Raw genomic sequence first — 27,959 nt, forward strand, 5'->3', positions numbered from 1 at the left:
ATCTCAATGTGACAACAAGTTATCCTGTTACATAACTCACTTGGCATCACACTGCTGATCAACATCCACAACTGAGCAGAACACATTTCTCACTGTGGTGCCACTGCCTCTTCCCGAGGAGGTTTTTTTTTTAGGTTTGGTGAGCTAAACATACCGTGATCAGGTTGTGTTCGGGAAGACTACAGGCTTCAATATGATCCTGGAGAAGTTGCTGGGAGAAATTCTGATGCATCTGTGCTGCTTCGTGGGCCTCAATCGTGTTCCCGCAGGCTTTATTCAAATCTAAAAAAGAAACAGCAGTGCAGGGTTCAGGTTGCTAATCAAACAAACTTCAAACCAAGCCTAGCACTGAAGCATTAAGACTTTCTAGAGAATAACCACCCTGAGTTGTGACCTGGTCGTCTTTAGGATGAAAATCTGGACGCTTTTTGGTTTTCTCAGATGAAGTCAATGCTAGTGGAAAGGGAGAAATTAACAACACTAGATAAAGAATCCTTCCATTTATCTAGGGCACAGGTATATGTTGAAGAAGAAGAAGTGAGCAGCAGAGTTAAAGGTGCAGAAACACAGAAGTTGTTGGCAGAAAGAGACCACTTGATCTATTGGAACCTGCTTCCTGTGCTGGCACCAAGATCTCTCTCTCTCTGGCACAGTTTTGGTTCCCATAACCACTGCTAGAATCTGTTCCAGGTGTCCAGTGCTCTCTAAATGAAAATATTTGATCAGTTTTTCAGTTTCGTTTAAGGCTTCCCTCCCATTAGCCTCATAGGATGATCCTTTACCCCTAGGTGTCTCATTCTATGGAAAAAATGCTTCCCTCTGGTACTTTATTGAAGCCTGCTGGATATCTGAACGTCTGTATCACATCTCCCCCCTGTCACTTCTTTCTTCTAGAGAATATTGCTGTAGCTGCTTCAGTCACTCAGGTTTGAACTGCCTCCACCTTGTCAATCTCCTATTGTAGACATCAAGTGGCGTAGAACAGACTGCCAGAGCTATCAAGGGCAGGATACTCAGCAGCTCAATGCTGCTCAGTGAGTAATGAAAAAGTAGATCTCAGGTGGGGGTAGGAGCGGGTGGGGGCAAGAGAATGTGCGATAGGATAAAAAGGCACAGTTCATGCTGCATGGAGGGGCATGAGGGTAGCCAGCATTCACCTCTGATCCATAGAGAACAAGTGTGTTACCTCTCAGAAGCGCTGATGACCATAGCTGCACGGACATATCAGGAATCTTGCTGGCGAGTTGCATAGCCGGCACTACCATGTTATTACTCTCCTGCCCAAGAGAAAAGATGTGTTACATTAAGCGCTGCACATGTCCCATGACTTGCTCTGTCATCCCGCCCAGAAACTGCGTCTTTCCCAGGGAATAGAGACACTGAGCACTAGCAGAGTGAGCCATGAGCAGCTTTCACCATGGGGCTCTGCAAAGCGATTAATACAAAGGGTTTGTTTTTTTTTATAAAAACAAACGGTCAGGTCTGCTATCTTTGGAAAAATAAAAACAGAAAAGCACCATTCTAAACTGCCTCTTGTCAGAGCACAGTAGCTAACACAGAGACTACATGAACTCACAAATGACTTTCTAATGACAGCCTGCAACATTTGGATAAACCTGCAGGCCATGGGTTCAAATTCCCACGTGTCCTTCCGAGGCAGATATAACATGAGGTCCAGTACTATTCCATTAAAAGCTGTGGATGTCACCAGGCCCGAGCAGTCAGGGTAAACAATGCCAGCTGCACACAGCCATTCCCTGCAATCAGCTGGACCATAGAAGACAAACAAATAATCACTATAGCAATGGTAAAGACAGAATCAAAATACTGCATGTAAACTGATATTACCGATAGAAATGCAGGGAGATAAATCTGAGAGAAAATACTGTCTGCCGTCACATGGAGGTACAAAAAACAGCACAATAAACACAGCTGAAAGCAAACAGCACAAACAAGGCATCAAATATCCAGCAGGCCAACGTCTGTCCTTTCCGTTGTGACGGTCCAGGCAGATCTAAGCCCTTCAGTTGACAGATGATTGGTGCACCTTATGCTATCCATCAGTACATGCTCCAGCACTCCAATAAAAATAAGAACTTGGACTTGCACAAAACATTTCATTATCAATACACGCTACAATTTGTTTCCAAAACATTCACGAGACAAGTGTCACCTCTGGGTGGAGGGGCCAAGCGGCACTTTTCTGGTAACTGGACTGTATGAAAGCTGCCAAAGGGGACAAAGTTACCATTCCTGCCCAACTACAGCTGGGTGAATGGAGGCACAGGGAAAGGAAAACCGGATTTGAGAGGTAAAGCAACTGCCCAAAGTTATGAAGACTCCCAAATAGGTCCACACCATTATCTCTTCCTCATTTATGGTCTGCGCCAAGAGGGCCAGCTCTAGGCTAACTTGGCACCCTGTGTAAAAACTGAAATTAGCACTCCCACCTCACCACCACTACCAAAATATGTGCACACAGACCCAGCTCTAGGGCAAATGGCGCCCTGGGTGAAAATCAATGACGTGCTCCCTTCACCGCTACTGATCCCTGTTCCTCAAGGCAAAGGTAGTCAGACTGAGGTGGTGAGGGAGAAGGACGAACATCGCCCCCCTCCTCGGACTGACATGGATTAGCAGCGGTGGGTATACTCTCTCCCTCCGACCTCAGCACTGTCTCCCATTTCCCACTCCACCACCACTCCAGTGCTGGCCTTAGAAATAAAGAAATACATATTCTCTAAATATAGAAATGCTGCATCTACAGAGGAAAAAAAGGCATTTTTTCATCCTTCATCCTTGGATCATACATCAGCAGAACTGAGCCAAAAAATTTCCAATACAAATTTTGTCTAAATAACCAAGAAATAGAGCACCCCCCTAGACTATGTGTACCTAGGCCTGACATTAACTATCTGGCAACTTGGATGGAAGGCACTACAAGAAAAATTCCTAAAGGCTCTACATGCAATAAAGAAAGCCCTGGACAGTTTTAGCCACCCAGCAAAACTATTTTAAATTCTTCTTACAGCACTGCATCAACAATTTTATAAAATGGATACAAAACCTTATTCAGATATTTAAGACCTCGGAGGTTTCACAAAATATACCCACAAGTATCAGTTAACTGTTGGAGAGAATCAAAATAGAGAGACCATAAAGCATAAATAGAAATGTGCAGATAAAAACTGAACTGGAAACCATAACAAGCCCGATTTACTATGCAGTGCAACAATGGAAAAAAAGAATCACACCATTCCTAATAACATATCAAATAAAATCAAGAAATATAAATCAGGAATCATAATTGTAAAACCATACTATCAAAAAGAATACATATTTCAAAACATCTGATGAATAGAACTCCAATAATTAAAATCATATAATAAATTTCCCAAAACACCAATATTTCAAAGCAGTGGAAACATCAACCACCACCCAAGAATTAAAATTAATAAGGATTTAAAAAAATCTCCTGCTCTCTATACCTTTTTTTTTCTTTCTTTTTTTTTAATTTCCAGTTATGCTGAAATTGTCATGGATTGGAGGAGGAGGGCTGCACAAACTTTATCCCCTCACAAATGAATATACACACATTTACATAGGCTCATTCACACACAGGCTCTTATACACATACACACACACGCACAGTATGTAAATGTGCGCATGCATATGAAAGCCTGTTATCCTTCGCACTGAACATAATGTAGAGATTACTTACCTGATAATCTCGTTTTCCTTAGTGTATGCAGATGGACTCAAAACAAGTGGGTATAGTGTGCTCGTGCTAGCAGTTGGAGACGGATCTGACGTCAGCACGGGTACATATACCCCCCACAGGAAGTGAAGCAATTCAGTAATCTTCCTTGCAAAGCTGTTATAGCTATATGAGTACTGACCGATCGATTAATTACACAGGATTACCCTGACCAGTTGATGGTAGCTGGAGACCGCCAGGATTCTCAACCAGAAGGCATCGACACCCGGCAGGGTGGATGCCCTATGTAGTAAAACATGGCTTACCTTGAGCCTGTGAAATCCCATGTATACCGGCAGCCGGGCGGGATGCTGAGTCCATCTGCATACACTAAGGAAAACGAGATTATCAGGTAAGTAATCTCTACATTTCCTAGCGTGTAGCAGATGGACTCAAAACAAGTGGGATGTACAAAAGCTACTCCTGGACTGGGCGGGAGGCTGCCTGAGGTCCATGTAGGATTGCCCTCGCAAATGCTGTGTCCTCTCTGGCCTGGACATCCAGACGGTAGAATCTGGAAAAGGTATGGAGGGAGGACCATGTCGCCACCTTACAGATCTCAGCAGGCGACAGCATCCGCGTTTCTGCCCAAGAGGCCGCTTGCGCTCTGGTAGAGTGAGCCTTGACCTGTAGAGGCAGTGGTTTACCCGCGTCTACGTAGGCTGCCTTGATAACTTCTTTGACCCAGCGGGCGATAGTTGCCCTTGAGGCCGCTTCCCCTTGCTTCTTCCCGCTGTGTATTGCTTCGGACACTTCCAGGTATCTGGGCAATAGCCTGCCTATGTCGAGATGGCGTAGAACTCGACCTTCTTCTGACTTCTTCAAACCGTCTGTGGTAGGTAAAGAGATGGTTTGGTTGAGGTGGAAGTGCGAGACAACTTTGGGTAAGAAGGAAGGAACTGTGCGAAGATGGATGGCTTCTGGCGTGATTCGGAGAAACGGATCATGGCAGGACAGTGCTTGTAGCTCGGAGACACGGCGTGCGGAGCAAACAGCCAGCAGGAACACCATCTTCAAGGTTAACAAACGGAGGGACAGGCCTCGAAGTGGACAGAAGGCGTGTCCCGCGAGGTTCCACAGAGGTATGGGCCACTTCAGTGGCGGACGAATGTGTTTGACTCCTTTCAGGAAGCGTGAAACGTCTGGGTGTGTGGCGATGCTATTGCCGTCACTCCGGGGACCGTAGCAGGAAAGTGCTGCCACTTGGACCTTGATGGAACTGAGGGACAGACCCTTCTGAAGACCATCTTGTAGGAAGTCCAAAATGATAGGAATCTTAGCGGCATGTGGATTGGCGCTATGAGCTTCACACCAAGCCTCAAATACTCTCCAGATCCTTATATAAGTTAGTGATGTGGAGAACTTGCGTGCTCTGAGGAGTGTATCTATTACCGGTCCTGAATATCCTCGTGTCTTCAGTCTAGCCCTCTCAATGGCCAAACCGTAAGAGAGAATTGAGCCGGATCCTCATGGAGTATGGGACCTTGTAGCAGCAGGTCCCTGTGTGGCGGCAGGGGTAGTGGATTCCCTGCCAGTAGCCTTCTCATGTCTGCATACCAGGGTCTTCTTGGCCAGTCCGGGGCCACTAGAAGAACTAGGCCTCTGTGCCGCTGAATCCTGTGTAGAATGGCGCCCAGCAGGGGCCATGGCGGAAAGGCGTACAACAGGATCTCCTGGGGCCATGGTTGTACCAGTGCATCGATCCTCTGAGACAGAGGATCCCGCCTGCGGCTGAAATATCTGGGTACTTGAGCGTTGGACCTGTCCGCTAGTAGGTCCATGCCCGGGGTCCCCCACCGATTCACAATCATCTGGAACGCTGTGGGTGACAGTTGCCAATCCCCGAGATGTAGACTTTCTCTGCTGAGGAAGTCTGCCACGGTGTTGTCCTTCCCGGCGATGTGGACGGCGGAGATGTCCTGGAGATTTGCTTCTGCCCAAGTCATCAGGGGAACTATTTCTAGTGATACCTGTTGGCTTCTGGTTCCGCCCTGTTGGTTGATGTATGCCACCGTGGTGGCGTCATCTGACATCACTTTGACTGCTGTGTGTCGCAGTCTGTGGGCAAGTTGCAGGCACGCTAGCCTGACTGCCCGTGCCTCTAGTCGGTTGATGTTCCATCCCGACTCTTCTCTGCTCCATCGCCCTTGGGCGGTGAGTCCTTCGCAATGTGCGCCCCAGCCGCTCAGGCTGGCGTCTGTTGTGAGCAGGGTCCAGGTCGAAGAGGACATCCTGGACCCCTGGCACCTGTGGCTTTGCTGCAGCCACCATCGCAGCTGATTCCGTACCCTGGCTGGTAGAGGTAGGTGTACGGTGTAAGTTTGTGATCGCGGGCTCCACCGGGATAGGAGGGCGCGTTGTAACGGCCTCATATGCGCCCGTGCCCATGGTATCACCTCCAGGGTGGATGCCATCAGGCCGAGGACTTGTAGGTAATCCCAAGCTGTGGGCCGGACGGCGCGCAGCAGAGCCTGCAGACGATTCTTGAGCTTTTCTCTTCTTTTGGGAGTCAAGCTGACTCTGTCTGCCTGAGTGTCGAATAGGACTCCTAGGTATTCCTTCGACTGAGACGGCTGTAGGGAACTCTTGTTTAAGTTTACTACCCAGCCTAGGCTCTCTAGAAGAGCAATCACGCGGCTGGTTGCCCGATGGCTCTCTTCTGGCGATTTTGCCCTGATCAACCAATCGTCCAGGTAGGGATGGACGAGAATTCCCTCCTTCCTGAGGGCCGCCGCCACTACTACTATGACCTTGGTAAAGATCCGCAGCGCTGTGGCTAACCCGAAGGGTAACGCCTGAAACTGAAAGTGTTGGTCCAAGACCTTGAAACGTAGGTAGCGCTGATGATCCCGATGGATTGGGATATGCAGATAGGCTTCTGACAGATCTAGGGAGGTGAGAAACTCCCCTGGCTGTACTGAATTTTTGACAGATCGCAGGGTTTCCATGCGGAAGCTGGGTACCCGTAGGTAGCGGTTGACTGACTTGAGGTCCAGGACGGGCCGGAAAGTGCCCTCCTTGGGCACGATGAAATAAATGGAATAATGCCCAGAATTTATCTCCCCTGCAGGCACTGGAATAATGGCCTTGAGGGAGAGAAGCCTCTGTAGGGTAATATCTAGCGCCGCCCTCTTGAGGGGTGAACAAGGAGATTCCACAAACTTGTCTGGTGGGAGCCGAAGAAAGTCCAGGTAGTACCCTTCTCGGATGATGGTGAGGACCCACTGGTCCGAGGTAATCTCAGCCCACCTGCGGTAAAAGAGGGTCAGCCTGCCCCCTATGGCTGCTACCCCCGGATGGGCCGGCTGATTGTCATTGTAGGGTACAGCCGGGGCCGGAACCCGAGCCGGCTCCCCTCTTATTGTGCTTGGGCCGAAAGGACTGGTTCCTGGCTTGCGACCAAGGTGCCTGGTAGCGAGTCCCGTAAGGGTTGAAGCGCTGAGAGGTCCTACCAATGGGTGGTCTAGAAGGCGGGTGCTGCCTCCTGCGTGGCCTGTCTTCTGGTAGACGAGGTAAAGGAGAGGCGCCCCATTTATTGGCCAGCTTCTCCAGGTCGCTGCCGAACAGGAGAGATCCCTCGAAGGGCATTCTCGTGAGACGTGTCTTGGAAGAGGAGTCGGCCGACCAGTTACGTAGCCAGAGCTGCCTCCTGGCTGCCACTGAGGATGACACTCCCTTGGCTGCCGTACGGACGAGGTCGGAGGCTGCGTCAGTAAGGAATGAGAGAGCTGATTCCATCCCCTCTCCCGGGGCATTGTTCCGAGCCTGAGATAAGCAGGAACGCGTCACCACCGTGCAGCAAGTCGCAATTCGTAGGGACATGGCTGCCACTTCAAAGGCCTGCTTCAGGATGGCGTCCAGACCCCGGTCATGCGTATCCTTGAGGGCCGTCCCTCCTTCCACCGGGATGGTGGTGCGCTTCGCAATTGCGCCAACTATGGCGTCTACTTGAGGGCACGCCAACAAGTCCTTAGTCGCCGGGGCTAAGGGGTACATGCCAGCCAAGGCCCGACCCCCCTTGAATGGAGCCTCCGGTGCCGCCCATTCCAGGTCGATTAGCTGCTGTGCCACTTGTAGGAGGGGAAAGTGGTGAGAAGTTTGGTGCAGGCCCTCTAACAGGGGGTTCACTCTAGGTTCCCCTGGGGTGTCATGGCCCTGAAGGGCCAGTTCCGACAGGCATTGTGAGATCAGGTCTGGAAGATCTGCTCTGGGAAAGAAGCGCTGCATGGTCCGATAAGGTTCTACCCCCGAGGGAAGCTCTCCCTCCTCGGGGGGCTCATCTTCTTCTGCCGGGTAGTCTGAATCCCCATCATTGGGGCTATCAGGTGGCGAGTGGCCTCGCCTAGGCCGCGAGGGTCCAGGGGCTGGGTCATTCTGGACGTACGGACCCGGTCGGGAAGCTGAGTGCATCGTAACAAAGGTATGAATCCCTTTGAATAATTCCACCCAGGAGATCGAAGCCATATCTGGCCGCATGGGAACCAGGCCCCCCTGGTTCACTGGCTGCTCCCCGCTGCTTGCTGGCTCCGGAGTGTTCCCTGAGGAACCGGCAAGAACACTGGGCTGTGATCGGCCCTGGCCCGGGACTCCCAAGGCCTCTTCACATTGGGCACATAGGGAGTCTGCATCCTCATTCTGTGTGGCCCTGAGGTTGCATGCAGAGCAGAGATTGATGCCTGATTCTGGAGGTACCAGCACTGCCGAAGCCTGGTCACTCTTACGCTCCATGCCGCCGGTGAACTCAATAAGAGTCTGCGCTGTGCGTGAAAGAGGGCGCCGGAAACCAGCGCTCAGCAACGGGCGCCTAACAACGGGTGCCTAACAATGGGCGCCTATAAACGGGCGCCTAAGAACTTGCGCCTATCAATGTGCGCCTATGAACGGGCGCCTAGCAATGTGCGCCTATGAACGGGCGCCTAGCAATGTGCGTCTTAGCAACGTGCGTCTATGAAGGGGCGCCTAGCAATGTGCGCCTATGAACGGGCGCCGATCGCCGTGCGTAGCAACGCGCGCCTATCGCCGTGCGCGTAGCCACGGACGCCTATCGCCATATGCGTAGCACTAGGCGGGATACTTCAGGTAGAAGATGATGGCGAGCAGGCAGTCGAAATGGCGGCCCACTTAACTGGCTGCCCGAGAGGCACACTCTGCTCCTCCTCGGATCCTCGGAGACCAACAAGTAAATATATACGCCTTACCTTGTCTTCGGCGCTTCCCGGCTGCGGGGGGAGAGGGCGAATACCTTCACCGCCGCGCTCGAGGAGGTGCACCCGCTGCCTCTAGGCCGCGCCCGAACTCGTCTCGCTCGGGGGCCAAGTCCACGCTGGGACCTAGGCTGCCTCTAGGCCGCACCCGAGCCCTTCTCGCTCGGGGGGCAGGTCCTGCCGCGAGCCGGCCACCGGACCAAGGCACTTACCTCCGAGGGACCACGGAAATCCCCTCGGGAAACTCAACTGGGGGAGTGACCGACTGGTATCACCGCAGGAGTGCGGGGCTCGTCGCTAGTAAATATAGTCTAGGAATTTAGTCGCTAGAATTTGGAAGAACGCTCAGTGAGCGTGAAGGAGCTCCAAACTGCTTTGGAGACGGAAATTACTGAATTGCTTCACTTCCTGTGGGGGTATATGTACCCGTGCTGACGTCAGATCCGTCTCCAACTGCTAGCACGAGCACACTATACCCACTTGTTTTGAGTCCATCTGCTACACGCTAGGAAATATGGAATTTGAGGAATATAAAAGACACAAATAAATATGTATGACTAAGTTTGCTGTTCCTATGAATCCCATTTAGCCCCTTCCTGTTCTATGTAATTTCCGTCTGCTGTTATACTGTAAACCGATATGATGTTGCTACGAATATCGGTATAGAAAAGTATCGGTACAGAAAAGTTTATAAATAAATGACATGCTGCCTCTCACACACACATGCAGGCTGTGTTTCATACCCTCTCTTTCTCACATGCCAACGTGCACCTGTGTGCGATACACAACCTCACAGGCACATTGGCTCTCACATCCACTTACATGTTTCTCTCACACTTCTCTCATACACATACTCATGCTCTCACACACATTCCTTCTCTCCCCCTAACACACACAGGCTCTTACACATATGCAGTGTGTACTTGCATGTGAAAGCCTGTGCGTGACACACAGGCATTCTCACATACATATACACACACAAGCTCTGTCCATACACACACATGCATGCACAGGTCTGTCTCTCACACATACAGTCACACACATCTGCAAGCTCTGTTTCTCTCTCACACACACCCCTCCCTATGCAGGCTCTGTCACACTCTCACACAGGCACTGTGTCTCATATGTGTGCAGAATTAGAGACTCCCCTTCTCCAGCCACCTGCGAGATGGGCTCTGCTGGTGGCTACAGGTGTCCTCTGTTCTTTCAGCTGCCACAAGATGGGCTTTGCAACGGCCTGCTGGCCTCCCACCAGGCACCAGCAAGATAGGCTCCTCTGGAGGTCCCAAGGTCCTGAGTCCTTTGTTTTTGGCACAGGCAGTAAGTGGCAGCAGGCGTCGCATTTAATCAACATCATGCCCTGCTACTGAAAGGCTGATCTTACGAATGTTATCGCAAGATTGATCCCCATGGAAGCAGGAGAAGATGTTCACTTAAAAACAACATTTGCTGCCACCTGGGGCTGGTGGAGAGGTGGAAGGAAGCCAGGGATCACTCGGCAGATGGCTGCACCGGATCGGGCAGGGGGGTCCAATCCAATCTATAAAATTTGCCACCGCATAGTGGCACCCCCTTAGTCACAGTATCCTGTGCAATTGCATGGGTCAAACATCCCTAAAGCCAGTTCTGCGTGCCAATGATCTGTTACTTGACTGATAAAGTAAGAAGCACATACAAGCAAAGTTTGAGGGCTCACCCTGTGATTCCCCAAGACGTAGAATATATGGCCCAGGAGTACCAAGGAACAGGCTGTCAGCCGGTTCAGATCTTCAGCGTTTGACATTTTCAGTGTTTCTCGCAGAAATCTTCTACAAAACAGAAGTTTTTTCCATATTTAATTGTTATCCTTTTTTTTTTTTTTTTTTTTTGTTAATTAACATTTTATTGATGTTCACGACTGGTAAAAATACAACATGCAATAAACATAACCATTAAGAAACAGTGTTACATCTTGTGTTATCGTTATCCCACCCTCCCCACCCATGCCCCCCCTGAACATTACATACAAAACTTGATGGTATAGCACAATACTCACATTCAGAAGTGGGTCTGTATAAAAGGAAAATTGGTTCTTACCTGCTAATTTTCGTTCCTGGAATACCACAGATCAGTCTAGACTCCTGGGTTTTACCTCTCTTCCAGCAGATGGAGACAAAGTTTTATTGAGACTGCCATATAACCTGGTGTGCCACCTGGAATCCCTCAGTATTGACCTGTAACCAAGCCAAGATGCATACCATAACAACTCTAATGTAATCGAACAAACTCCCCCAATAAGCAGGAGTAAAGTGGACCCCCGAAATGGAAAAAAATCTCTTCCAACCATAGCAACAGGAGAATATTCCTGAAATCCTGCACAACTCTTCAGCATATATACAAAAAACATACGCGTGGACTCTCCTCAACAAAAAAGGCCGGCTGTGGTATTCCAGGAATGAAAATTAGCAGGTAAGAACCAGTTTTCCTTTCCTTTTCATACCCAGATCAGTCCAGACTCCTGGGATGTACCCAAGCTTCCCTAACCAGGGGGGGACTGCGAGAGTCCTACTCGAAGAACACTCTCACCAAAGCCCATGGCCTCCGGACCCTGGATGTCTAAGCAATAATGCCTGGCAAAAGTCTGCAATGACTTCCAAGTAGCTGTCAGACAAATATGCAGTGACATCTACTGGCACTCAGCCCAAGAAGCCATTTGTGATCGAGTAGAATGAGCCTTCAATCTTACCTGATCAGGAAACTCCTAACAGATGTAAGCTGAGCCTATAGCTTCCTTCAATGACTGCTTCATTCCATAACACAAGAGATGGTCAGATACCTGGAAACTATTAGTGATCTTGAGGTAACGTAACAGAGCCCATCTTACATCCAAGCTTGTTGGGCCGTTTGGTCTTCTTCTGCCGTCATTTCTATACTTCTATGTTTCTAAGAGTCACAGATCCCTTGCGTGCGGCATTGACACATCCAAATTTGGGACAGCTGGAAGCTTGACTCAAAAGGAATGCCGATACAGCTTTCGAGAAAAAAGAGGGAACCATACACAACGAGACCCCGGAATCTGAGATCTTTAAAAAGGGATCTCTACATGACAATGCCTGAAATTCAGAAATTCTTCAGGCCAAAACAAATTACTACTAGAAAAACCCACCTTAAGAGTGAGATCCCTTCATAGTCACCCTCTTTAGAGGTTCAAAAGGTGCCATACACATTCCAGGAAAGATATTTTCCACATTGGAGGATGCAAATGTTGTTCTCCCCCCCCCCTCCCCGAAGAAATCGCACCACATCCTGATGAGCAGCTAAGGACATTCCATGCACCTTGCCTCAAAGAAAGCCCAAAGCCACCACTTGCACCTTAAGGGAGTTAACGGCCAAACCTTTCACCAGATCTCTGCAAAAAAGTCAAAAACTACGCCACCAACACCTGAGTAGGTTTCAATTCCTGATCTATACACCAGAACTCAAAAACCTTCCTGATCCTCATGTAAGCTAAGGAAATGGATGGCCTTCTGGCCTGCAGCAAGATGGAAATGACATAGTCCGAAGATCCTTTCCCCTCAAATGCTTCCTTTCACAAGCCAAGCTGCAAGACAAAAGTGATCTGCCTGATCCGAAAATACTGGACCCAGACGCAGAAGCTTTGGTAGATGTGCGAGCTGCAATGGCCCATCTACCACCAGATTGATCAGGTTTGCAAACCACGGCCATCGTAGTCACTCCAGTGCCACCAGAATCACCTCCTCCAGATGATTTTTTATGTGCCGAGGAACCTTGCTCACCAGCGGCCACGAGGGGGAAACCGTAAAGAAGAATCCCTCGGGGCCAAGGCAGAACCAGGGCATCAACTCCCTCTGCTCCGTGTTCCCATCTGCAACTGTAGAAAAGCGACGCCTTGACATTTCACTGAGACGCCATTAATTATAGGTGAGGTATGCTCCCACCTGCGACAAAGATGACACATTGCACTTTCGACAGCTCCCACTCTCTGGGGTCCAGCTGCTACCAACTAAGAAAACCTGCCTGAATGTTGTCCACCCCGGCCATGTGGGATGCTGCTAGCAATGCCAGATGCTGTTCCGCCCAGTGAAACAACTTTTGGGCTTCCTGGGCTACTGCCCAACTCTTGGATCCCCCCCCCTTGCTGACTGATGTAAGCCACCATTGTCGCATTGTCCAACAGGATTCACACTGAATGTTCGCGTAACAGAGGCAAAAAGGAAAGCAATGCCAAATGCACTGCCCTAGATTCTAATCGATTGATAGATCAGGATGCCTCATCCTTGGACCATTGTCCCTGGGCTGTCTGACTCTGGCACACTGCACCCCAGAGAGACTGGCATCAGTGATAACTACCACCCAGTCCAGAACATCCAAGTCCACCCCGTGACTCAAGTGGGTCCAACCAAGCCACCACTAAAGACTGGACCTGGTGGCCATCTAGAGAAGCAGCGAAAGATGAAACTGCTTCGACAATGGATCCCACTGGGATAGAAATGACCTGGGCAGAGGCCGTATGTGTGCAAAGGCACAAGGAACCAACTCCAAATTCGATGCCATAGAGCCTCGAACCTGAAGGTAATCCCAGACCCTGGGCACCGTAGCTCATAAGACTGTGAATGTCCATCTGAAGTTTGAGCATACAATCCCTGGTGAGAAAAGCCTTCCGTATTCTGGTATTGAAGTATGCTCCCAAGAAGTCTAAAACTTGAGGAGTGAGATGACTCATTGCCAGATTCACCACCCAGCCTAGGAACTTCAACTGCTGCAGCATCTGAGAGACAGCCTGTCTGCAGAGGATTTCAGACTTTGCCCGAATGAGCCACTTGCCCAGATACGGATGAACCAGTATGCCCCTTCTTCCTGAGCGCCACCACCACAACCACCAACACCTTTGTGAAAGTACGCAGAACAGTTACCAATCCGAAAGGGAGGGCACAAAACTGAAAATTCCTCCAAAGGATCATGAATCTCAGGACTAACTGGTGGTCCGTGTGGATCACTATGTGCAGGTGTATGCCTCGGTCAAATCCAGCGAAGTCAGAAACTCTCCTTTGTGCACTACTGCGATGACAGAGTGCAAAGTCTCCATTCAAAAAACGAGGGACCCCGAGAGTCACATTTACGTTTTTTACCCTTTTATTTTGTACATCACAAAATATTTGGAATATTTTCCTGTTCTATGCTCCCCTGTAGGTATGGGAACAATGGCTCCCAGTCTCTGCATAAGATCTACGGTCTCTTGGACCACTTTTCTCTTAGCAAATGGGGTACAAGGGGAGACCAAGAACAAGTCTCTTAACGGTCGAGTAAATTCTAACATGTACCCATCTCTTATCACGCTTAGGACCCACTGATCCATTGTGATTTTGGTCCTCTCCTTGTAAAACAGAGTCAGATGCCCTCCGATAGGAGGGATAAAGGAGTGGTCCGAGCTTGCTTCACTGCGAGGGCTAAGCTCCCCAAAGCCCTGGCTAAAGCCATCCTGGTTTAGCTTTTTCCCCCCTCAAAAGGACTGGTCCCAGGATTGTTGTTTTCCGGCCCCTTGTCTCTGGGATCCCACTGGCAATTTATTTTGTCAAAATCTCCTATTTGGACAGAATTGGGGACATCCCGAGATGGACCCCTTGCCTACTTTCGGCTTATCAGCTTCTGGCAACCCATGCCCCTTGGAAGAGCTAGTAAAGTGTCTTGGTGAGACCAAGTTCTCTTCAAATAGGAGCTTTCCCTTAAAAGGCAATGCTCCCAAACGCAACTTGGATCAAACATTAGCCGACTAGTTCCTTAACTAATGGAGGCACCTGGCCGAGACTGCTGACATAATGCTTGAAGAAGTTCTAATAAGGTCATACAAGGCATCAGCCATACAAGCACTGCCGGCTCCAGACGGTCCACCTGTTTAGCCTCAGATGCAGACAGCGGCCTCGTAACCTGCGATTGCTGCACCCAGCGCAGGCTAGCCCTCTGCATAAAGCTACTGCAAACGGCCGCCCGTATGCCTAACACAGATACCTCAAACATTTTTTAGATTAATTTCCAGTTTTCTGTTTTGTATATCCTTCAGTGCAGCTGAATCAGTCACTGGAATGGTGGTGTTCTTAGTGACCGCCGACACGGATGCATCCACCTGTGGAATTTTCAAAAGCTCAAGTGTATCCTCCAGCAACGGGTAAAACTTAGCCATTGCTTTTCCCACTTTCAGGCCTGTCTCTGGAGTGTCTCAAACCCTGAACACTAACTTTTTCACCGATTTGTGAAAGAGAAAGGCTTTCGCTGGACCCCTTAGGCCATCTATGATTGAGTCCACCCCTTCCTGATCAGATTCCTCTTGAGGAACCTTGATCCCCAACTCCTCTAGAAAATGGGGAATCTGGGGCCACAGTTCTTCTTTGAAGAGACGCATCATCTTAGGATTGTCCCCTTCCGCGATAGGGACCTGGTCCAGCCCTTCATCCGGCTCCGCCGAGTCCAAACTAGTATCTACCATAGCAACATCGGGAAGGACATCTACCAGTGGGACTACTTCCTTTGAGTCCTCATCCAGACTAATAGGATGTGCCATCATGCGTAGGACCCTCTGAGTCCACCTAGGAGCCTTCTCCCTCGACTGGGGCTTTTCCCGGGCCGTGGTCCAAGGGGCTACTCAGGCTGAGCTGTCGCCCTGCTGCATTTCTGGCTAAGTATGCTTTATGCATGAGCAGCACAAATTCAGAAAAAATCACTGAGGAATCACCAGAATCGTCCCATAGGGACCAAAATGATAAAGGGGAATGGAACAGCTCCCCTATGAGGAAAGACTAGAGGTTAAGACTTTTCAGCTTGGAGAAGAGATGGCGGAGGGGGGATATGATAGAGGTGTTTAAAATCATGAGACGTCTAGAACGGGTAGATGTGAATCGGTTATTTACTCTTTCGGATAATAGAAAGACTAGGGGGCACTCCATGAAGTTAGCATGTTGCACATTTAAAACTAATCGGAGAAAGTTCTTTTTCACTCAACGCACAATTAAACTCTGGAATTTGTTGCCAGAGGATGTGGTTAGTGCAGTTAGTATAGCTGTGTTTAAAAAAGGATTGGATAAGTTCTTGGAGAAGTCAATTACCCGCTATTAAGTTGTCTTAGATAATAACCACCGCTATTACTAGCAACGGTAACATGGATTAGACTTAGTTTTTGGGTACTTGCCAGGTTCTTATGGCCTGGATTGGCCACTGTTGGAAACAGGATGCTGGGCTTGATGGACCCTTGGCTGACCCAGAATGGCATGTTCTTATGTTCTTAGGAGGCCCCCTCCTCATCAGAATTAGCCTCCCACCTATCAAAGGGGCTTTGTATTGCTGGGGACAAAGGTGGGGGGGGCGGGGGGGGGAATCCTCCGATCTCATTACAGGTTCTGAAGCTTCCTCTGCCGAAGCAAGGATGGCTGCCGTTCCCGCGCCTGTCAGGAGGATGCTCGCGGCCTTCTGAGGCACTCCTGCCTCTGCTTTGTGTCTCCTTTGCCTCTCAGACGCTACCGCAGCCTGCCCCAACCCGCCTTCCAGAGAGGCATTAGGAGCAGAGGCCAGTGTGCACCATGCCCCGAACTTCAACCAAGCGGTGTTGTTCGGGTAGGCCTGACCACATGGCATACAATCAGCGCTGCCTGAGAACTCCTAAAACTGGCTGGAATGCTTCACGCAGCTTCAGCAGCTGCTAAAACTCTGTTGCCCTACCTGCAGACACCCTGCCACTCTGAACTCACCCTTCCCCCCCCTCCAAACAAAGCTATTTCTTTTTTCAAAGTTTACCAGATAAAATAACAAAAAGGGAGTTCAACGAAAGGGTACGTCCCTGTTCGGCTGAGATGCTGCAGGATGCCAAGTTTTCCTGGTGGGGGGGAGGAAACTGGCACCACCAACTGTCCACCTCTGGCGGTGAAAGGACCGAGCCAAACAAGGGTCCTCAACCCCTTGTTCATCCATCTCAGCACCATGGCCTAGCAACATACTGGGAGGAATACTTCAAGTCTAAATTTTTGTTTTCCCCCAGACTGCAGGATTTGCACCTCTACCATCTGCCAGAGACAGAGAAATATTAAGGAAATGAAAATTGGTTCTTACTTGCTAATTTTCATTCCTGTAGTACCACAGATCAGTCCCCGACTCCTGGGTTTTGTACCCCTGCCAGCAAATGGTGACAAATAAAGTTTTATTGAAACTGCTATATAACAGTGTGCTACCTACAGTTCCTCACTATGGAACTGTATCCAAGCCAAGATGCCAAAACCAAACAGTTAATTTTAACAGCCCACACAAACATCCACGAACAGGAGGGTGGCAACGCTGTAACATACAACGAAAGGAACGCGAGTAAATTGAAAACAGCATAGCGACCTGCTAAAGACTCTGCAATAAATCCAATATAACGCAAAACAAGCAGATGACTCTCCCCCTCATACCATGGGCTGGTGTCTGGACTGATCTTTTCCCTATACATATCCACATCAGTGCAGACTCCTGGGATGTACCTAAGCCCACTAAACTGGGTAGGACCTGGAGAGTCCTGCTCACAGAACACTCTCACCAACACCAGCCTCAGTCGGAGCCCCGAAATCCAACCGATAGTGTTGGTGAAAGTGGGTAGTGACTTCTAAGTTGCTGCCCTGCAGATCTCGTGGCAATGCCTGCTGGGTCTCAGCCCAAAAGACTGCCTGCGAATGGGTCGAATGAGCCCTCAAACATTCAGGTACCGACCGACCCCTAGAAATATATGCTAAACTGATTGCTTGCTTGAGCCAATGCGCAATGGTAGAATTGGAAGCTTGACGCCCCTTCTTTGGACCATTCCAGAGAACGAAAATGTGATCAGAATTGCGAAATTTATTAGTGACCTTCAGATGTTGTACAATGCCCGGCAGACGTCCAAAACCTCAGTTCCCTTGCATGAGGGACTGAGAAATCCAGGTGTGGAAAGGCCAGTAGTTCCACAATCTGATTAACATGGAACCCCGAAACTACCTTCGTCAGAAAAGAGAGCACTGTGCGCAATGACACTCCTGCCTCCAAAATCTGCAAAAACGGATTCCGACAGGATAACACTTGTAGCTCCAAAATTCTCTTCGCTGAACAAGAGGCCACCAGAAAAAGCACCTTAAGCGTTAAGTCCTTCAAAGTCACTCTCCTCAGCAGTTCAAATAGAGCCGCACATAATGCCGTAAGTACCAAATTCAGATTCCAAGATGGACATGGTTTCCTCACTAGTGGCTGCAAGTCCTTTGCCCCACGAAGAAAACATACAACATCCAGATGCGTGGACAGAGAAGAACCTTGTACTTTACAATGGAGACAGCTGAGGGCCACGACCTACACCCTCAGAGAATTAAAAGCCAAACCTTTTAGTAAACTGTCCTGTAAGAAGGACAAAATATGCAACACTAAAGCTTGCAATGCTTGCACATCTTGACCGATACACTAGAACTCGAAGACCTTTCAGACCCACACATAAGATAGAGACTTGGAAAGTCCACCTGGCTTGCAGCAAGCCAGTAACAACCACTTAGGGATAAACCCTGCTGTCTTAGTTGCCTCCTCTCAAAAGTTAAACCATGAGACAGAAGTGAGCCGCCTGTACCAAAAATATGGGCCCTGATGGAGAAGATTCTCTAAATGGCTGAACCTCAGGGGCCCATCTATGACCACGTTGATGAGATCCACGAACCAAGGATGGCGCGGGCACACCAGAGCCAACAGAATCACATCTCCCAGATGCGACTCTATCCACCTTATCACCTTGCCCACCAGAAACCATGAAGGGAAGACATAAAATTGCACATTGAGAAGCTACGACAGGACCAGAGTGTTGATGTCCTCCGCAATGTGCTCTTTTCTTCGGCTGAAGAACTGCGGCGCTTTCTTCTGGCCACCATTAGATCCTTATGAGGTGATCCCCACCTCTCACAAATTAGAGACATCACTGCCTTCAACAGCTCCCACTCTCCTGGGTCCAAAGCCTTGCGTCTCAGGAAGTCCACCTGTACATTGTCCACCCCAGCAATGTGTGATGCTGCTATCCTCTCCAAATACTGTTCTGCCTAGAGGACCAATTCTTGCACTTCCTGATTCACAGTCCAATGCCTGGTTCCACCTTGATGGTTGATATAAGCTACCATAGTTTAATTATCAGTCAGTACTCTCAAACAATCTCATAATATTAGAAGAAAGGCATGTAACGTGAATCGCACTGCTCTCATCTCTAAAAGATTGATAGACCAAGAAGGAAAATTAGTTTCTTCCTGATAATTTTCATTCCTGTAGTACCACGGATCAGTCCAGACTCCTGGGGTTTCCCCCCCCCCCACCTCTAGCAGATGGAGGCAGAGCAGTTACCATAACAATGCTCTGCCTATAAATAGAATGGTGCCACCTACAGTCCGGCAGTATTACTCAATGTCAAAGCAGAATGGAGCTCTCAAAACCATCATAACTATATATAATAAAAGAAAAACTGGTCCACTGAACCCTCCTGGGACCTGAACCTTGAAAAAACCACTTGAGGACAAAACATTAAAAATCTCTGTGAATCTGAAATAATGAAATAGATAAGAACCGAGCAGACTCTCCCGTTCTTCCATGCCTCTGACGGTCGGGACTCTGGACTGATCAGTGGTACTACAGGAACGAAAATTATCAGGTAAGAAACTAATTTTCCTTTCCCTGTATGTACCCGGATCAGTCCAGACTCCTGGGATGTACCAGAGTTTTCTTACCTGGGATGGGATCCGGAGATGCCCGCTTGAAGCACTCCCTCTCCAAATCCTCCTGAAATTGGAGCCTGGACATCCAATCTGTAACGTCTCGCAAAAGTATGCAGAGATTTCCACGTAGCCGCCCTGTAAATTTCCTGCAGTGATACCATCTGACACTCTGCCCAAGACACCACTTGTGAACGTGTAGAGTGGGCACGTAGATCCGTAGGAAGGGATCTACCACGAAGGAGATAGGCTGAACTAATAGCCTCCTTTAGCCAACGAGCTATAGTAGCTTTGGACGCCTGCTGTCCTCGTTTAGGACCACTCCACAGCACAAAAAGATGGTCAGTCACACGAAACTCATTGGTAACCTCAAGGTAACGCAGCAAAGCTCTACGAACGTCAAGCTTCCACAAGTCGCTAGCCAAAGGATTCAAACGGTTGAAGTCCATGAAGGCCAGCAGCTCCACCGATTGGTTGAAATGAAAAGAGGAAACCACTTTCGGCAAGAACATAAGAATATAAGAACATGCATTACTGGGTCAGACCAAGGGTCCATCAAGCACAGCATCCTGTTTCCAACAGTGGCCAATCCAGGCCCTAAGAACCTGGCAAGTACCCAAAAACTAAGTCTATTCCATGTTATCGTTGCTAGTAATAGCGGTGGTTATTATCTAAGACAACTTAATTAATAGCAGGTAATGGACTTCTCCTCCAAGAACTTATCCAATCCTTTTTTAAACACAGCTATACTAACTGCACTAACCACATCTTCTGGCAACAAATTCCAGAGTTTAATTGTGCGTTGACAGAACTATCCTTAAAGAAATGCCCGAGTCCAAAATCTGCAAAAAGGGTTCCCTACAGGAAAAACGCCTGGAGCTGACACTCTATGAGCTGAAGTAATGATGACCAGAAAAATCACCTTTAAGATAAGATCTTTTAGAGTCAATCTTTTCAAAGGCTCAAAAGCAAAGGCTTTTCAAAGGCTCAAAAGCAAAGGGCAGTGAGGACTAAATTCAAACTCCACGATGGATAAGGATGCCGAAGCGGAGGATGCAAGTGTTTTGCTCCCTTAAAAAATCGAACTACATCCGGATGCGCTGCTAACGCTACACCCTGGATGGAACCACACAAACAACCAAGTGCCACAACCTGCACTCTGAGAGAACTACATGACAATCCTTTAGAAAGACCGGATTGTAAAAAAAACACAGAATATCCGACACCGAGGCCCGGATAGGTGCAACCTCACGGTCCAAACACCAAGACTCAAAAACTTTCCATACTCTAACATATGTGAGATTGGTAGAAGTCTTACGCGATCGGAGAAGTGTAACTACCACAGCCGGAGAATAGCCTTTGCAAGTTAACCTCTGCCTTTCAAAAGCCATGCCGCTAGACAGAAGCGATCGACATCCTCCAAACAAACAGGCCCTTGATGCAGCAGGTCTGGGAGAACCGGAAACCGCAGAGGACCGTCCACCGCGAGATTGAGAAGATCCACAAACCAGGGATGTCTTGGCCATTCTGGAGCTATCAGAATGACCTCGGTTGGATGGATCTCTACCTGGCGGAGCACTTTGCCGAACAATGGCCAAGGTGGGAAGACATACAGCAGAACCTCGGTGGGCCAAGGCAACACTAGGACATCTACCCCTTCTGCTGCCGTCTCTCTGCGACAAGCATAGAATCTCAATGCTTTGGCATTCTGAAAAGTTGCCATCAGGTCCATGCTGGGTGTGCCCCATGCATCGGATATGATTTGAAAGGCTGTCTCTGCCAGCTCCCATTCTCCGGGATCTATACGGTGATGACTGAGAAAGTCTGCCTGCACATTGTCCACGCCGGCGATGTGAGATGCTGCTATGCTTACCAAGTTTAGCTCTGCCCAGCTGATTAATTGGCGAGCTTCTATTGCCACTGGTTGATTTCTGGTTCCTCCTTGGCGATTGACGTACGCCACCATCGTCGCATTGTCTGAGAGAATTCTGACCGACTTGCCCTGGAGGAGAGGATGGAATGCTTGCAATGCTAACCATACCGCCCTGGTTTCCAGTCGATTGATTGACCAGAGCTATTCGACAGGGGACCAAAGTCCCTGCACTGATTTTCCTTGGCATACCGCACCCCAACCTGAGAGACTGGCGTCTGTGGTGACTACTGTCCAGTGGGGCACCTCCAGGGGAACTCCTCAGGTTAAACTGTCCATTACTAACCACCAATCGAGACTGGCTCGCGCTGTTTCCATAAGTGGTAAAGGTAGATGAAAAAGCTCAGAGACTGGGTTCCATTGGGAAAGTAATGCAGACTGTAAAGGTCTCATATGAGCAAAGGCCCAGGGTACCAGTTCTAATGTTGAAGTCATCGACCCAAGAACCTGTAAATAATTTTGTGACTCTGGGTGGGTGCTTGAGCATTAAACCTCGAACTTGGACTTGCAGCTTGGAGATGCGTTCCATGGTAAGAAAAACTCTGCCGTGCTGAGCGTCGAAAAGAGCACCCAAATATTCCAACGACTGAGTGGGCTCCAGTCGGCTCTTGGCGAGATTGACCACCCAGCCTAGGGATTACAGGAGCTGAAGTACTTTCTGAATTGCCTTCTGGGCAAGCGCTTTCGACTTCTCACAGATCAGCCAATCGTCCCAAGTAAGGATGCACCAGTAACCCCTCTCTGCGGAGATGGGCTGCCGCCACCACCACCATCACCTTGGTGAATGTCTTGGGTGCTGTAGCAAGACCGAAGGGTAGAGCCCGAAACAGAAAATGCTGATGCAGAACTGAAAACCGAAGAAACCTCTGGGTCTGACCAAATGCCTATGTGAAGATATGCTTCCGTGAGGTCTAAGGATGCGAGAAACTCTCCCTAGCGAACCGAGGCATGACATACCGAAGCGTCTCTATGCGAAACCGGGGAACCTGGAGACATCTGTTTACACTCTTAAGATACAGAATGGGCCGAAAAGATCCCTCTTTTTTTGGCACTTTGAAGTAAATGGAGTAACAGCCCTTCCTTCTTGCCTCTGGAGGCACAGACGATGGCTCCTAGTTGCAGAAGTCATTGTAAAGTGTCCTGCATCGCTCTTCTTTTGGTTTCGTAACCGCAGGGAGAAATTAGAAAACGGTCCTGAGGACACCGTGCAAAATCTAAAGCGTAGCCGTCTCTTATCACGGTAAGGACCCACTTCCGTCGTTACTTTGGTCCATTCCTCAGGGACAGTCTGCCCCCTATCTCCAGCACCCTGCAATGGACCTGTGCCCCTTCATTGTGATGCTTTTGCACTGGAAGCAGACTGGGAGTTACCAGGTCTGCCAAATCGACGGCCCCAAAAGGACTGGGACCAAGTCTGTTGCCTGTTAGGAGCTTGCCAAAAAGGGGCCGTGAGCAGTCTAGATGGGCGAAATCTTCGATTCCCTCTGAATCTGACCCAAGAGGCAAAGGAACCTCTGGATTTCGGTCTATCCTCTGGTAACCAATGAATCTTATTCTCACCCAGAGATTGGATCATATCTTCTAGATCCTTACCGAAAGTAGTTTGCCTTTGAAGGGCAAGGACCAGTTTCTCAACCAGAGGAGCCTACGAGCTGAGACAGCTGAAACCATGGATCTAGCTGATGTGCGCAAAAGATCATGCAGTGCATCCGTGCTGTATGCCACCGAAACTTCCAGACGACTTGCCTGGACCGCCTCTTCATCCGATAAGTCAGCGTTAGCTTGCAATTGCTGAACCCAGCGGAGACCCGCTTGTAAGGTGAAATAGCTGCAAATAGCCGCACACACTCCCAGTGCAGAAACCTCAAAAATCTTTTTAAGTTGCACTTCCAATTTCCTGTCTTACAGGTCCTTGAGTGTTGTAGCTCCAGTGATGGGAACTGTGGTCTTGGTAACAACGGACACTGCCGCATCTACCTTGGGTACTCGAAACAGCTCTAAAGCATTCTCTCGCAGAGGATATAGCTTGTCCATGGCCTTACTCACTTTCAAACCCAGATCTGGGGTATCCCATTCTCGGAAAAGCAAATCTGTAGCCGAGAAATGAAAAGGAAAAGAAGAAGCAGGGCCTCTCAGACCCAGCAACACAGGATCCATAGCACCCAGTTTAGATTCCTCTGGGGGACATTCAATGCCCAGTTCAGCTAAAATAGCAGGAATAAGGGGACCCAACTCCTCCTTTCTAAAGAGGTGCACCACCTTTGGGTCATCTCCCTCCGCAGCATGTGCTCCACGCATTGTGCCTTGGTGTTGTAAATCAGAGTCTACATCCACCCCCTGCGGGGGTTTGGGCTGGAGGTCTGGGTCATCTGGATCAGTGTCCTGATTAGAAGTATCTGGAGTAATCTGGGAAACCCCTGACCGACGGATACGTTTAAGCTGAGTAGGCTCCGCACCTCCCTTAGGGGTAGACCGTTTCTTAGCAGAGGACTTAGAACTCTGAGAAACATCTTTTTTTGCAGATTGCAGCTTCCCTAACGTCCTCTCCTTGTAAGCTTTATGGAGCAACAACACAAACTGTGAGGAAAAAGAGGAAGAGGAGTCAAAGGCCCCCTTGGGGCTATCCTCCATGGCAGGGGAAATAGGGGGTGAAGGTTCCCTGTCCGTTGGAACACCTTGCTGGGGAGAAAGAGGAGGAGGTAAAATCCCTTCCCCCAGCGCTACACTAGTCACAACCCTGAAAGATTGAAAAAGAGTCCCCCGTTCCCGCACTGAAAGGGAACTGAGCAGCCTTAGAGTGAATTGCAGCAGAGGTCCCCACAGGGACTTGGGCAGACTTTGCTTTTGCTAGTTTTGCAGAATTAACATTTTTTCCGGCTCCCGACAACCCCTCCCAGCCCGGGATACAATCAGAGCAAAGATCCTCCCTAGAGAGTCGCGCGCGGGCCGACCTGCACGCGCAGCAAACTGACGAACGCGGCATTGAGTTATGACAGAAAAAATTAAATTAAACAAAATACAACAAATTTTGACAAAAATCGTTAAGAAATAGCCAAAAACAACAAGCAAATGCTGCGCTGAGGCAGGGAGAGAGAGAGTAGACACAGGAGAAAACGAAAGTAAAATTTTTTTTTTTTTTAAATTATAAAACTTGCCCGGCAGTGGTCCAATGTGCTGATCCCCTTCGGGTGGAGTGAGCCGGGCTCCCCGGTATCGCACCCAGCTGCTGAGAAGATAAGTAGGGCCCTCGACCCTGTGAAGCAGCTGCCTCAGACCAGCATGGGATGGCTCTCTCAGAACCTAACGACCACTGTGCTGCCACAAGCGGCTTTCTTATGCGCTTTTTTTTTTTTTTTAAATAAAGCTTAAACAAGCCAGAAAACAAAAGACAAAAAAACCCCTAAACTAATTAAACACAAGAATAACCAAGTAAGCACACAGCCCAGACTGTAGGTTTGGCACCCCCACCATCTGCTGGAGACAGAGGAATACTGCCCGACTGTAGGTGGCGCCATTCTATTTATAGGCGGAGCATTGTTATGGTAACTGCTCTGTCTCCATCTGCTAGAGGGGGGCAAAACCCAGGAGTCTGGACTGATCCGGGGACATACAGGGAAAGCCTGTTTCTTCGACCACCGGCCCTGTGCCAATGATCCTGGCACACAACTCCCCAGCCTGAGAGACTGGCTGGCACTGGTGGTGACTACCACCCAATCTGGAACCTCCAGCAACATTTCCCATTCCAGATTAGTCGGAAGTAGCCATCAGGACAGACTGCTCCTGCCTGCCCTCTCTAGCAGAAGAGGAATATGAAATTCTCCTGACAAAGGATTCCGAAGAAAGAGGAGAGCCCTCTGGAGAGGTCACATATGTGCGAATGCCCAGGAGATCAACTCCAAGGTTGAAGCCATAGAACCCAAGCCCTGCAAAATAGTCCCAAACCCTGGGCGTCGAAAGCCCTAGCAGGCGATGAATCTTGTCCCTGAAGCTTCTGCAGCCTGTCCTCCGTGAGGAAATTCCCTCCTCTCCCTCGTGTCAAACCGTCCCCCTAAATACTCCAGGGACTGAGAGGGAACGAGCTGGCTCTTTAGAACATTCACCAGCCAGCCTAGCGACTGCAATCGCTTCAGCACCTTCTGCACATCCTCTGACTTTGCCCTGATGAGCCAATCATCTAGATACAGATGCACTAGCACTCCTTTCCTTCTTAACACCGCTGTCAATCCTCTCTCTTTTTTTTTTTTTTTTTACTCAGACTGCAGATTTTTCACTATCTGCCATCTGGAGACAAGAAAAATACTGAGGGACTGCAGGTAGCACACTATGTTGTATAGCAGTTTCGATAAAACTTTAATCTGTCTCCATCTGTTGGAAGGGAGGCAAAACCCAGGAGTCTGGACTGATCCAGGTATGAACAGGAATCTATATTTTTCCCCAAAAGCAGCAGACACTGCCCTACTACATGAAGTAGTCACTTGAGAAAACACCTATAAATCTTTCTCTAATGAGATCAACACTGGAGAAAAAGTACTTCTAGAGGACAATGCATTGTGGGCCAGATTTTAAGAGGTACGCCCTATTTTATAACATGCGCGCAGCCGCACGCCTGTTATAAAATCCGGAGTCAGCGCGCAAGAGAGTGTACACTTGTGCAACTTGCGCGCGCCGAGCCCTAGGGGAGCCCGGATGGCTTTCCCTGTTCCCTCCAAGGTCACTCCGAAATCGAAGCAGCCTCGGAGGGAACTTTCCTTCCACACCCCCCCCCCCACCTTCCCCTATCTAACCTGCCCCCCAGCCCTACCTAAAACCCCCCCTGATCTTTATTCTTCAAGTTGCGCCTGCCTCTGGGCAGGTGAAGGTTGTGCGCGCAGCCAAGTGCCGGCGTGCGATCCCCCGGCCTAGAGGCCCTACGGAGGCCTTTGGTCACGCCCCTGCCTTTTTTTTCAAGCCCCGGGGCTTGCGCGCATAGCTGGGCCTATGCAAAATAGGCTTGGCGCGCGTAAATCCAGCTGGATTTACGCGCATAGGGCTTTTAAAATCTGCCCCTGTATGTTTTGTTGGGGGAAAGAGTACAAGGAAATGAGATATGGCAATAACCTATCTAGGAAAAAATAAACCATCACGAGTAAGCTAAGCCAGGCCAGGTGTACACCAAGACAACAAAGGCTCAGAGATGGAACTTGCTGCAACTTGTTCCATGGAGGAACGTGCAGGATCCCCCAAACCCAGAATCACGTCCACATGAAATTCCCAGTTCATCAAGGACTTTTGCTAGGGGCACAGAATGAAAAAAACTCCTCTTCTGAGATCTGGAGGAAATTAGGAAGGCCCTGCTGCTCTCAATGTCCTAGTGAAAGCATTGGTAAGGACATAAGATCTAAGCTCCGATGCTAGATTAATACACTTCTTGGGTTACATGACAATGACGGTTGCCATCACAGACCCAGCCTGGAAATTATGACAAATTCTGGCCTCTCACGTAACAGTCCTTTCAATATTATTAAAATGTAATAGCAATCAGGTTTCATAACTAAATCCCTTTGGAAACTTAAGTGCAGCCTTCTCTGAGAAGAACAGTCTGTCTTTAGTACTTGTAATAACACATGAAATGTTTTAGTGGGGCAGATTTGGGGCAGGTGAAGGAGAAAAAAAATATATTACTAACCCCTAACATAGGCTCAGGGAAGCAAAGTGCTCTGCTCCCAGTCAATGGCACAGCCAGGATTAGAACCAGGAGGCCATAAACTCTCCGCTACTAGAGACATCAGACCTAACCTCAACTCAAATTTCTTTCCAGTTACTCACTTTGCTTCATTGTATCTTCCTTGGAAGAAGGAGAAGAGCCCTCGGATGTAAAAAGCAGCTGCCCTGAGGCAGTGGGAGCTAGAAACACAGGAAAAAAAACAAAACATAAAAACAAGGTTTGTTTCAGCCCATTAACTATAGAGGTGGAGATGTCAACAGCGAAGTAGCACAGTGCCAAATCCAGAGTCTCAGTCTGAAATTCATATGAGGTAACACCACCTTCAGGGTTAGTAAAAAAGGACTGAGAATCTGTGGCCTAGAATCCATAATGTAGCAGCAAAGATATGCAGACGGAGGCAAATTAATTGGTCCATCCATTTAGGAAAGTCACTGCTGAGCCTCTTAGCACCTCTCTGCAATTTCTCTCAGCTCCTTTGAGCTTCTACTCCCATAAGAACTGACACTTTTTGGGCTATGGTGCAGTAAAGCCTTCATTCAGATCAACTGCTCCCCCACCCCCTTCCAATATCAAGTCCTGCCATAGCCCACAAAGTGCCAGTTCTTATTGCTGTAGAAGCCCAAAGGAGCTGGAAGAAACT

At 48.9% G+C, this 27,959-nt stretch overlaps 1 protein-coding gene across 1 annotated transcript in view; it reads right to left on the minus strand.

Moving 5' to 3' along the window:
• Nucleotides 1-27,959, minus strand: part of MAU2 (MAU2 sister chromatid cohesion factor) — a 111,518-nt gene that overhangs the window by 4,944 nt on the left and 78,615 nt on the right. The window contains exons 15-18 of the mRNA XM_029613829.1: nucleotides 27,421-27,498; nucleotides 10,658-10,769; nucleotides 1,187-1,277; nucleotides 155-282 (exon numbers count right to left, since the gene is read on the minus strand). Coding sequence (XP_029469689.1) covers nucleotides 155-282; nucleotides 1,187-1,277; nucleotides 10,658-10,769; nucleotides 27,421-27,498 — 409 coding nt within the window. The remainder of the gene's footprint in view (nucleotides 1-154; nucleotides 283-1,186; nucleotides 1,278-10,657; nucleotides 10,770-27,420; nucleotides 27,499-27,959) is intronic.

This window comes from Rhinatrema bivittatum, chromosome 8, assembly GCF_901001135.1.
Source record: "Rhinatrema bivittatum chromosome 8, aRhiBiv1.1, whole genome shotgun sequence".
Lineage (NCBI taxonomy): Eukaryota > Metazoa > Chordata > Amphibia > Gymnophiona > Rhinatrematidae > Rhinatrema > Rhinatrema bivittatum.